Here is a 13,175-nt window from a genome sequence, read left to right on the forward strand (position 1 = left end):
GCCCGCCGTTCCCACGCGCTCCGCCGTCCAACGCTTCACACATTGGGCTATGGGACCCGCGGCGCGGGGGCAGCCGGGGGCGCGTGCGCGCGGAAGGGCGGGCGGGGGAGGGAGAGCGCCTCGCGCCAGCAGGTGGGCGCGTCCTATCGCGAGCGTGCGCGCGCCGCGCCTTCTCGCTCACGTTCCCCGCGCTCCTCGTTCCCCTCCCCGCCAGGAGCGCGCGCCTCCCGCCCTTGCGCCGGGTCCCTCTCGGTCTCTCAGAGGCGCACACTCCCCGGAGCTTCTGCCACGGCCGTCGCCTCGGCTGCGGCTCTCAACCCCGGCGGCTCGAGCCTCGACCGCTCCGCGCCGCGTCTCAGTCCTCTTCTCCTCCCTCCGCCACTCCCCCTCCTTTTCCCGCCCTTCTCTCCCACCCGGTCGACCGAGAGAGCCTGGATACGAAGCAGGCGGGCTTGAGACGGGGGTTAGAAAAATGGAGGTGCCGCGCCTGGATCATGCCCTCAACAGCCCCACCAGCCCCTGTGAGGAGGTGATCAAAAACCTAAGCCTGGAGGCCATTCAGCTGTGCGACCGGGACGGTAAGAGCGGCCGGGACCTTAAGGAGAGGGGCCAAGCCCGCGCCCAGGCGCCGCGGCCACTCCGGCTCCGCGGACCCTGCCCACCCGGGCGGCAAGGTCTTTTGTTGTCCCCGCGGTGTAAATAAATGCAGGTGGGGAGTCCCCTCCGCCCCGCCGCCCTCCCTGCCGACCCCAGAAACAAAAGGACCCCGGGGCTAGCGCCTTGGCACGGAAAACGCCATCGTCCCCGGCCGCGGCGCCCCTCGCCGCCCTCGTCCGCCTGGCCCCAGCCGAGGAGCTGCCCCGGTGAGGCGAGGGCGCCGTTCCTGCCCGCGGCTCCGGCTCGGTCGAGGCGCGTTTCCGATCTTTGCCGCAGTCCTGGGTCTCCTGGCACCGAAAGGGAAATGCCCTCTGGATGTTTCTAGCAACCCCTTCCTCGCCCCCTCCCCTCACTAGTTAGCATTTTCTGCCCAGAAACTTATCAGTTCCTATTAAAAACCTTCCATCTTCAGACCCCCACCCCCACCCCCACCCCGCCAACAGCACACACAATTTAGAATTCTTTTTATCCTCTCAAAATGGGATTGGGACTACAGGGTCGTTGGTTTTTTCCTGTGAAGGGGCAGAAAAAGAGTGAGTTTCAGCACCAAGGACAGCCACAAGCTTCGTGGTTTGGGGCAGTCATTCAAAAACTCAAAAATCTGTACAGGTTTTATAATCTTATTAACCCAGTGTCACCCCAATACATTTAATATAAAAATGAAATAAAATAAAGTGAAGGCAAGACAGAAAAAATTCTGTAAAGGAAGTGGCCTAACATCTGCTGTGATTCAGAATATGTGGCGAATATTTGTCATTGTGTCTTGATAGTACATGGCTTATTCTATTGTTAAAGTTGGCAGTCTCCTAAAGAAGGAAATTGATTGAGCACAGGTCTGAGCCTTAGAGATAAGTTAGTACTATGTGCAAGATGGGTAGTTCTAGTGCTTCTGTGTTAGTTGGAGTAGTTGAAGAGTCAGTGCTATATCAGTAATGTGGAATAAAACTTCATTTGTAAAGAAGTCATCTGATTAATAATTGATTGGCCAAATAATGGTTAAATTGTATATCTCACAAGGAAAAACAATTTATATTGTCAAAATGACCCTGAACACTTGCCTGTAAATGAAACTAATGTTTAACTTTATATAAAAATGTTTTTAACCAAGGTTATGTAGAGATACCAAATGCTCACAATAAGGTTGTAAAATTTATCAGTATGTAATCCAAATAGAGAACAAGGTCTTGTTTCCAAAGTCATTTACATGTTAATAACTTGGTTAGGCATTGCTATACAGTACAGTTTAGGTCAACTGAACACTGAATTTCTGTTTATTAATAAATTTAGAATACAGAATAATTGTTCTTTGAAGCCAAAGTCACTAAATAATTTCTGAAAGAGGTGTAGTAAGGATAAATAGATACTCTTGCAAAAGCTGCTTATAGTATTTCCTTTATCCATAATAATGGTCACCATAACAATAGGTGCACATATTTATGGCTTCTGAAAGTCATTATTTTGGTGTTCCATATATATAAGCTTGCATTATTTGAATATAAAGATTATTTTTACTATACCACCTAGGAAGTCATATAGGTTTTAGTTTATACTTTTGTAAAAAGACTTTTTGCAATGTTACCATTGTCAATGTTTTTATTTCATTTTCATTTACTTCAATGATATAACAAAAGTTCATTACTGTAGTAATTGGAAATAGGCAATTCATGGTTTTTCCTCAGAACCCAGTGATTTTAATAGTTAAAATTGCCTTTATGTTTTAGAGATATGAGGGAAAATAACATTGTTTTTACTTTTTTATGAACTTTACAGAGTTAATAGTGTAGAGTGAAAAAATTAATGCTGCGTGTACTGTGGTCTCTTCTAGAGTGGTAGCTATTTTATTTTGATTGTATTTTTTAGTTGTTTCAGTTCAATTTGTAGATCCTGCAAAATGAGTAAATTATGTAACATTTAGTTTGGGGGGGTGCTGGCACTAAGCAATATCTATGAATATTACTACTCATTTATAGACTTCTAATTGATTAAATATATATTAATTAAATAGGGTTTCATTTTATAAAATAGCTTATACCAACAAATACAAAGATCCCAACTCTTCTATTAAAAGATGTATAAAAGGTGAAAGATTTATACGATCTGAAAAGAAACCAGAGTATGTGTAAAAATTTGGAAATAGGTTGTGTAGAGATGTTGTTAGATGCTTAATTTTTTTATTTTGTGACTCTACTTGTCAATTCCAAAAGTGTTAAGTTGACTTCATAAGGATCATTTAGAGGAGATAATATAGTTGTTTTTAATAGAACAATTAAAAATTGTTGCATTACATTTGTCAACCAGATCTTATTTATCATAATTTTATATTGAGAAATTTTCAGCTAGATCAAAGCTTTTTGCTCCCTTCACTTCCTTCCTTTGACTTCCTCTCAGGTCTCATAATTTTACTTTTGTAAATATATAACATAGAAAGATTAGGATATGGCAGAAGATCTATTATGTGCTTAAGTACATAAGTGCTATATTAAGTGCTATACTGTCATAATTTTCTGATCTTAGAAATACATTTGTCTTATTTGCTGCTTACTTTTCTCACTTTATTTTACTCTATTAATCCAACAATGGGAAAAATGAGAGCAACATGAATTCCTTGGAAGTGGACTAAAACAGAAAAGGAGAAAATATTATTGTTAAATATGCATTTCCTTTTACCCTCTTCACTTGCAGATGTTTTTAATTTTATAATGTTTTGCATACGGCATCAAATAAGAGCTATAGTTGCTGGTAAACATAACTGTATGTCTTTCTTATGTTTCCTTGGCTCTCCTCTTTTATATTTTTTGTCTGTCACTTGGCTGTTTTCTTATAAATTAATTTTCACATCATTAGCAACAATTCACAATGTTTCTTTATTTCATCGTTTCTCAGAGTATTCAATAATCTGTGAAGAATATGGAATACGGTCCAAGTGGTCATATAATTGTTTGTTTGTTTTTTAATGAAGCAAGAGGATTCTTACACACCCACATATTATTTCACTGTGCTTTTATCCTAGGTATGTGTTCTTTGGTTGCTAGTTCATGGTCCCTGCCTGGATGTTACTTGTAGTTCAAAATGATGATTCTGGATAGACTTCTATTGGGAAACCTAGGTAAATGTGCTATAGATATAGTAGTTTGTATAATATCTATTGCAAGTAGAAGAGTGTTTCTGCTCCTCCTTTCTGCTGTGCTGAAGTATCCTCAGTTGCATATATAGTATACTTTAATTGTGGCTTTCAAAAAAACTGAATAAAAAAAGCATTACTTTCTTATATGCAAGTATCAGTATTATGGGAAGCCATTCCAGTTTGTTTCTTCATATAGAACTTCAGACTCTACTTTACCCATGATAAGACAAAATAGCCCCCTACCTTGCACATAGAATTCTACATTACTTGTACTTTTCATAATTTTTATCATGCATATAGAAGCTTTCTTTTCTTGCTGAAAAGGAAAGATTTATCCATATACTGCTTTTCATGCATCTGAGCTCCCTGCACTCTTGTGTGACTGATGTGTCATAAGTATAATAGTAAGGAAGAAAATACAAAATTGATTAGTTATATAGCACTTAAATCCACTCCCAAGTATTATTTCCATAATCAAGGCATTTTATGACTGTCTAGATATGGTTTATGGAGCTTATGATGCTAGTCAGCAGGGGAACACGTTTTAAAGAAATTGCACAGACAGAAGCTGACAGATTTCCCTGTATTTGTCTCTAATAATAGTTTTGTGGAGGAAAAGAAGAAAGGTTTTCTTCTTTTTACATAGTTAAAAAAATATAAATTTCTTTAAATTTGGACATTATCCTATCTATTGATGTTATAAATCAGTTGTGACTTCCTTCTTAATCCTTATTGACATGTAAATTAAACAAATTTTAACTTTGGAAACATAAAGTAACATGGAAATAGCTTAGTAGCACAGTGCTGTATTAGGTAATCCTTAGTGATATTTTCTGAAGCAGACATCTAGGAGGAGTTCCCCTAACTGTTACCTTTGATAGAATAGGAATGTAAGGTAGTCATTACTCGGTCTCACTAGCATACATATAGCGTGGTGGTAATACCATCTTAGAATTAGATAGACCTCTACAGAATATTAACTCTCGATAGATATGTTTGTTACCGTAAGCAAATTACTTAACCTTTGTTTAGCCTCAAGATTTCTCGTATAAAATGTGTGTAATGTCGATCCTGTAGGATTGTTAAAATATTTGTTTTAATCCTTGCCCGAGGATATTTTTCCATTGATTTTTTTTTCAGATGGAGTTGGAGGGAGGGAGAGAGAGAGAGAAACATCAATGTGAGAGACATCGATTGGTTGCCTACCACATGACCCCGACTGGGGCTGGAATTGAACCACCACTGAAGTAAGAGCCCATGACTCTTTGGTCCTCAGGCTGACGCTCTAACTCCTGAGCCTAACTGGCCAGGGTGGGTTGTTAAAATAATTAAATTTTTACTTATATATCATTTCTCACAAGTTTTGACACAAAATAAAGAATAATTGTTATTATAAATGGAATTTTATTCTCCACATACTTTCTTGAGTTAAACTGCTTTTTATTTTACATTTTGCCAATGTTTAGATCATTGTTTTTTTTCATTTTAGTTGTGTTTTATTTATTTAGTAAGTCCTTATTATGTCAATTTTTCATAATAAATGAATAATAAATGTAATAAATGGAAACTGCAAATTCTAAATTTTAAAAAGGATAGTAAATTGTACAATAACAGTTACAGTACTCTATTCTTTGCTTATACTTTCCTATCCTATCAGACATATCCTTGTCAGCCTTAATTTTGCAAGCTCTTTTCAGCTTCTACTTCATATCTGCTATTTGCTGCATTTCATGTGCCTTGTGACTTTGATACCTGCATTGGGTAGGTATTTGCATCAGAACCATTCTCTGTGCTTGATTGCACAATTTTTTTCTTTATGATTTTTCCCTCCTAAGGATGGATCTGTAATACCATATGTGACCTCTGGGTTCATTTCTTTGACCCTTATATGACTATAGAAATACCGTACATTTTTATTAGTGTGAAACAATGTAAAAATAAAATAAAAGCTAAAAGAAATAAACTTGAAAAAAGGTTGAAAACTACCAAATTTTGTTAAACCAATTCATATTCTCAGTTGGGGTTCTAATTCATCCCCAGTAAAGAATAGGAAGGTATTAGGGTAAAAGTCACATCAAAGGATATGTGACCAGACTCCCTCCAGTGGTAGAGTGACTGATGTGTCATAAGTAGCAACCCTGGAAACTTGCTTTGTTGCCTAGGTAAGAAATTGACCCCATAGAACACTATCTAGACAACTGTCAAGTCACTTGGTTTATCACTGTTGATACTTTCCCCTCTTTTAGGCCCAATCTTGATTTTTCCTTTAACTTGTGTGAGTATAGTTTTTTGATTACTTTTATATTTTATCCCGGGCTTCAGTATTAACAGCAGCTGCTCAATTACTGCAGTAAGCATAATCCTTCTAGTTTCTGATTTTCCTTCTCTGTCCTTAGTAGATGTATAATTTAAGTTTTTCCTTATAGCATTTGCTTCTTTCTTAAGTTTGTTTTCCATTTCTGTAAGAATATTTTTATTGTTTATGAATTATTTAAATTTAGTTTTTACTACTCTAAAGCATTTCCCTTATTCTTTAACTGTTGAAAATATTTTGTTATTACTAGACAGTAGTTAAACTGTCCTATGAGCAGGCTATATTTTATTCAAATACATTTTAAAGTAAAATTAGTATTTGGGGAAGACTGCTAGCAAAAATGTACAGAGGAGTTGAAGAATTTTGACAGAAAAAGCAGGTAGGCAGTATCAGCATAGAATGTTCTCTATATGTAAGGATAGTGAGCAGCAGTGGTATAAAAGAAATAAAAATATAGTTACTAAGAATTTGTGATTGAATCTTCAAGCAAAATGGAAAGTGATTAGGAGTAACTTTAAAATTTTAAGTCTGGGAAATCAGAAGAATCGCTGACTGGAAAGGAAATGAAAAAGAAAATAATATTAAGACCTCATGATAACAATTTTCACATCTCAAATTTGAGGTCTCACTGAACACACAGATGGTGTCCTAAGCCCTTTTCCAGGGGCACTTCCCTCTCTCACAGAAATCCTATTCCCGGAACAATATTATATACTGCTTTCTCATTATTGTTTCAACGTGAATCCCCATCAGAGAACCCACTTAAATTCTTTTCTAGACTTCTTTTACTTTATTCTTGCTCTTCAAAGGCCCAAATGATAATATTTTGAGAATCGTTACTACATAAAATCCAACTACTTGATACTTTATAGAGGATTGTGAACTAGAGATTTTTGAGTCATGTGGGTAAAGGTAGTTTTAGAGTCAGGAGAGAGAATTTTCAGAGGGGTTTAGCAATAACATTTATGTTAAGACATTTGGAATATAACTGTAAGACTTCCTTGGAAACTTAGGAATTTCTTGTGTTCTGGGGAAAAGAGTTCTAGAATGAGGATGAGAGTTGTTCAGAGAACTATATGTTCCACCAAAACTTAGGTGGAAAAGAGAAGGTTAGTATTTGACTTTAATTTTAGAGTGCCTCGCCCCTTGAAGGAAAGGAGTGATCACATATTGGGGAAGGCCAGCTTTGAACCCCAAAGATGAAATAAGTCTACATTCCAGGTTTTTAAAAAATGCAAACAAGACCTCTACATTTTGAAATTACTCAATGGATGTGAGTTAAACAAAAAGCATCCTAGTCTGAATTGTAGTTAGTTTTGTTTGTGATATTATGACTATTTGGGCTAAGTTCATTGTTCGTTTTAAAAGGGCTGCTCTGTGGGGATTATTGCACATACATTATTTGTTGCAGTGGTTGTGGAAATTAGTGTACAAAAAAAAAATTTTGTTTTTACAGCCAGTGGAAATGTTGCTTTCTAATAATAGTATGAAAGGTGTATAGCTTTCCTAGACATATGACATTAAAGACAAGACACAAAAAGGTTTACATATATTTACTTTTTCTTGAAAAACAGTGTCTCATCTTCTGTAAGGCTAAATGCTGACAAGTCAGTCTTTCAATTTTAAAAGCTGATGATAAATGCAAACAAGAATGACAATTTTTGAGCATCTACTGTGTGATAGTTTTTAAATGGTTGTGCATTTGTGTTATATCTATGATCTAGATCAGGGATCAACAAGTTACAGTCCTTGGGCCAAGTCTGAAAACCTGCTGCCAGTTTTTGTAAGTAAAATTTTATGGGAACACAGCCATACTCATTTGTTTATATATTGTCTGTGGCTATTTTCTTCCTATAATAGCAGAATTGAGTAGCTGTGACAGCCAACCACATAGCCCATAATCCTTAAAATACTTGTCTGCTTCTTTACAGAAAAAGTGTTCCAATTCCTAATGTTGAGGATTGAGAAAATAAATTAATTTCTCTTGATACGAATAAAAATGTTGAAAGAAGAGTTTCTGAAGGAAAAAAGTATAATTGATTTTATTTTATATGTTACCAGTGTTTTGAGATTATGCAGGTCAGGCAAAGAGCTGAAAAAAGATGAAAAGCTTTACCAGGCAATAGGGTAGCTCTGTGTAGAGTCAGCTAAAGATGGGTAGCCATGTGTGCCATTGTGTCTGATAGGCAGTAAGAGAAGCCCTAATTGTAACTCAGAATCTACTCTTCATATGAATAACTTTAGAAGGAAAAATGAGTTATGCATTAGTATTTTCAGGTATAATTACAATTCAAGTAATAGCTGCTTTAAAGTTCAAAAATGATGATGTGAACTTTGAGAAATATGGATAGTTTTGATACATATTACAGAAATTTTATGTCTATATCATATTCTTCCTTCTAAACCAAATTCTCATTAAAAGAGTCAAGCAAGAGCTTATCTTTCTACCTTTATTCTCTGTCGTGTTACTGATCCACCTGTGTTTTGTTGTTTTTTTTCAATATCCAATCTATCATTGACTGATTATTTATAACAATATAATTAAAATGAATTATTAGAAAAATGAAGTTTAAAAGATCCAAAAAGATTCAACAGATAGAAAACTTGCTATGAAAGTTTCTAAATGCTTAATCATAATTTTGTATTTATGACATCACAGACTGGTAAATAGGCTGTAGACCACACTTTGCGTATATTAGCTAGAAGACAGTACCATTTTATTCTTGTTCAGTGATTAATTTTTAGGTACTAGACTTATCAAGTTAATATTCTCACTTTATTTCCTTTTGTTCTTTTATTTACCTGGTATTTTTACCATTTATTTATTTATTTTTTTGGTCCTCACCCGAGGACATTTTTCCATTTTTTGTTCAGTTAGAGTGGGAGGGAGAGAGGAAGAGAGAGAAACATTGATGTGAAAGGGACACATCAAGTGGCTGCCACCCGCACGACCAACCAGGGCTGGGGACAAACTGCAACCAAGGTACGTGCCCTTAGCGGGAACCGAACTTGGGTCTTTCTGGACTGCAGGCCGACTCTCCAATTGCTGAGCCAGTCCGGCCAGGGCCATTTATTTTTACATGTATTCTAACCTTAGGGTATTAAGAACATGGAGAAAAAGTGGTGCAAGGATGAATATAACTTGGATCCTGCATTCAAAGGATTTGCTGACATTTAAGGAGACAGTATATTTAAATAACTATAATACTACATGGTGATAAGTCCTATAGTAGTGTATAGAAGAGAAAGCAATTAATTCTGTCTTGAGTTTCACAGAGGAAAGGAAACTTTTTTTTTTTTTTGGTACGTGCCCCTAGTGGGAACTGAACCTGGGACTCTCTGGTCCACAGGCCGACGCTCCAATCACTGAGCCAAACCGGCCAGGGCGAAAGGAAACTTTTTAAAAAGTACATGTTTTTATTGATTTTTTTAGAAAGAGGAAGGGAGAAAGAGATAGAAACATTGATGTGAGAGAGAAACATCGATCAGCCGCCTCCTGCGTGCCCCCCACTGGGGGTTTGGCCCACGACTTGGGCATGTGCCCTGACTGGGAATCGAACCAGCGACCTCTTGGTGCATGGGTTAATGCTCAATCACTGAGCCACACCAGCTTGGCTCAAAAGGTTTTTGAATTAATAAATAAAGAACTTCTTATTTCTTTTGAAGTATTTATATCTTGCTTCAGGACATCCCCGTACATTTGGTATAAAAAAGTGAATTCGGAAATTTTCTGTTCCTAACATTATAATTAGTTCAACAAATCTTTAATTTAAATAATAGTCTGTATGTAACTATCTAAAACTATTTGAAAATATCTTAATATTCAGTCCTTATTAGTGAAAAATTACTACTTTATGCTTTTACAAGGCACTACCACTCCTCAGATTTTAAAATTTTATCTGCTTCCCTTCATATAGTTAACACTTCTAACAATTTAGTTGATGGTATGTTAAAAACTGATTTAGACATTAAAATTTTCTTCTCCATTATTTGTAATTTTACCATCTTGCATTTACCTATTTGAGAAACTACTACAAATGTAAATGGGAAGATCTCATCCAGTTAAATTGGAAAGATTTTACAGTGTCAGCATTTGAATTAATCAAGTATATGTGATGAATAATTTTGTACTCTCAGCATTTTCAGACACATACCAGTGTTTTATTTCAGGTGTTTTTTTTTTTTGTAACAGTTCATTAATTTAGCATTTTTATTGCAATGTCAGGCATACTTTTTTTTTTCCAAAATCATGGAACTTGTCAGAGACTATATTTGCAAAACCTTGCATGAAATCTAATGAAAAGTTATAACTTTTTATCTCTACAATGTAAATTTTACTGACAGATGACTATCACTGAAATTTAGCATTGTATTTTAGCTTTGGTGAGTGCTTCCAGCATATTTATTTCATTTTGAAAATAGTTGCAAGTGTAGTCAATATTAGGTGGAAAAAGCCCTGGCCGGTTTGGCTCAGCTGTTGGAGCGTTGGCCTGCGGACCAGAGAGTCCCGGGTTCGGTTCCCGCTAAGGGCATGTACTCAAAAAAATTATAATAATAAAAAATTAGGTGAAAAATCAGCTGGTACTAATTAATAGTAAGACTTTGAGACATCTTGAGCTAAATCAATTTCAATACATTACAAATTAACATTTCTCATTTTAACTAGGGATCCATTTCTAGTTTTATAGGTACACTGCCTATGCAGAAAAAAGTAAAACTCTATCCCAAACTTAGAATAACTTCATCACAAATATAATCAAGGTAATTAGAGAAGTACACAAAACTTATACATAGTAAGCACTTCTATTTGATTTTTGCTGAAGGGCCAAACACATGCACCTGAGTCTTACCTGCAACTCATTGAACTCTGCATGCAGATACAGGCATACACCTCAAAGATAAGTGCAGGTTTGATTCCAGGCCACTACAGTAAAGTGACTATTGCTGTAAAGCAAGTGCTAACCCTTTTACTGGTAAAGGGTCTTGCCTTCAATTTGTGAAAAATAAATGATATCTGTGAAGCACACTAAAGCCAAGTGCAATAAAACAATATATGCCTGTAATAATGTGTTGGTAAAATTTTATTTGAGCATATATTTGCTCACGTGAGTTAAAACAAACAAACGAGCATGAAACATGAATAGAATTATAACCTTTTTATACATTGTGCCATTTTTTGCTCTGAGGTAGCAGGCAAAGTTTTGGTTGTCGTCCAAAATCACATAATACAGCACAGTGTAATGTATGTTATTTGTATTACAATTTAAAAAATAGTTTTAAAATAATTAAAAAGGAAGATAATGATAATGTTTGCTGAACCTTTAATCAAATATGTATTTAAAAATATTAATAAATTATTTCTCAGAACCAATTTAAACCATTGACTCTCACATGCAAGGCTTGTTAAACAGATTGCTGGGTTCTACCCCCAGAGTTTCAGATTCATTACATCTGGGGTGGAGCCAAAGAATTTGAATTTTCTAACACATTTTTAGGTAATGCAGATATTGGTGATTCAGAGACTACACTTGCAGAAGAATCACTCTAGGTAGCATGACCAAAGATGTTCTTAAATAAAGAAGAGATATTCATATTTGGTTTTAATAAATAGTATTCTGGTATCCATTTGAGAAGTGAACTTTTGGAATATTGAGCTCAGGAGTTTGACCATTTATAAGACAATTATAGATACTGGGATTGTTAAGACAAAGTAGATAAAAATTGGGAATGGCCCTGGCTGGATTTGCTCAGTGGTTAGAGCAGCAGCCCGCGGACCAGAGAGTCCCAGGTTCGATTCCCACTAAGGGCAGTTACCTCCGTTGCAATTTGTCCCCGGCCCTGATTGGGGTCGTGAGTGGCAACCACTTGATGTGTTTCTCTCACATCGATGTTTCTCTCTCTCTCTCTCTTTCTCTCTCCCTCCCACTCTATCTGAAAATAAATGCAAAAAAAGAGTCCTCGTGTAAGGATTAAAAAAAGTTGGGAATGGAATTGAACTACATTTCTGAAGTAAAAGTTGGTTGACTTTGTGATTAAACTGGGAGTATGAAATACCAAAAAGGAGTTTTTTTTTTTTTTTTTTTTTTTTATCCTCACCCGAGGATATTTTTCCATTTTTTGTACAGATAGAGTGGGAGGGAGAGAGAGAGAGAGAAACATCGACGTGAAGGGACACATCGAGTGGCTGCCACCCGCACGACCAACCAGGGCCGGGGACAAACTGCAACCGAAGCACGTGCCCCTAGCGGGAACCGAACCCGGGTCTCTCCGGACCGCAGGCCGATGCTCTAACCGCTGAGCCAAACTGGCCAGGGCTAAAAAGGAGTTGTTGATGACGGCTAAATTTACTAGATTGGGAGTATTTTGATACCAGTAAATAAAGTAGTAATTGTTGGTTGGAGGGAGTATGAAGGAGCGATATTGATAACAAGCTATTGCTGAAGTGCTTTGGGGACATGTTAGGTTTCACATACCTGTGGAATACCTACATGAAAATGTCCAGAAGGCTGTTAAAAATATCTGTATCTCATAGGAAGAAAGTTTGAGGATAAAGATGAAAATTTGGTAGTCCTTTTCAAGCTGTTTTTCTGTTGTTCCTATTTCTCCTTTATCAAGTGTACTTATATTTATCTTTTATTCAGTCTTTCAGACCCATATCAAATTGTTGAATGTGCTCATTAGAGGCAATAAATTCGAATACCTTTTTGGTGGTGTCTAAAAGCACTTAAGATTAATTACTTTTGATGTAATAAATTTGACTTGGGTGTGGTTATTTGGGGCATTTAATATGGAAGAAATACAGTTGATCTAAGCTCTGGATTTGATGGATTTATCTCCTTTATTTTGACTGGAAAGAGGATTTTTACTGTGGAAATACACTGGAATAATTTTTTTCTTCTTGGCAACATGGTCTGCAGTACATAAAATAAATGAACTGTTGGAACTCAAATTAGCAGGAAAATAATGACACTGGAGCCTAAAGAAAAACTAAAATCTTCACCAAAGCTATTTCTAAAGCTTTTACACTGCACATATATTTCCACTATATATATATATATATATATATATATATATATATTT

At 36.6% G+C, this 13,175-nt stretch overlaps 1 protein-coding gene across 1 annotated transcript in view; it reads left to right on the plus strand.

The window, feature by feature from the left end:
• Positions 1-209: 209 nt before the first annotated feature.
• The window catches only part of PHYHIPL (phytanoyl-CoA 2-hydroxylase interacting protein like), a 43,904-nt gene continuing 30,938 nt past the window's right edge, over positions 210-13,175 (plus strand). Inside the window, exon 1 of the mRNA XM_036265153.1 lies at positions 210-578. Coding sequence (XP_036121046.1) covers positions 473-578 — 106 coding nt within the window. The 5' untranslated portion in view covers positions 210-472. The remainder of the gene's footprint in view (positions 579-13,175) is intronic.

Source organism: Molossus molossus, unplaced genomic scaffold (assembly GCF_014108415.1).
Source record: "Molossus molossus isolate mMolMol1 unplaced genomic scaffold, mMolMol1.p scaffold_m16_p_17, whole genome shotgun sequence".
Lineage (NCBI taxonomy): Eukaryota > Metazoa > Chordata > Mammalia > Chiroptera > Molossidae > Molossus > Molossus molossus.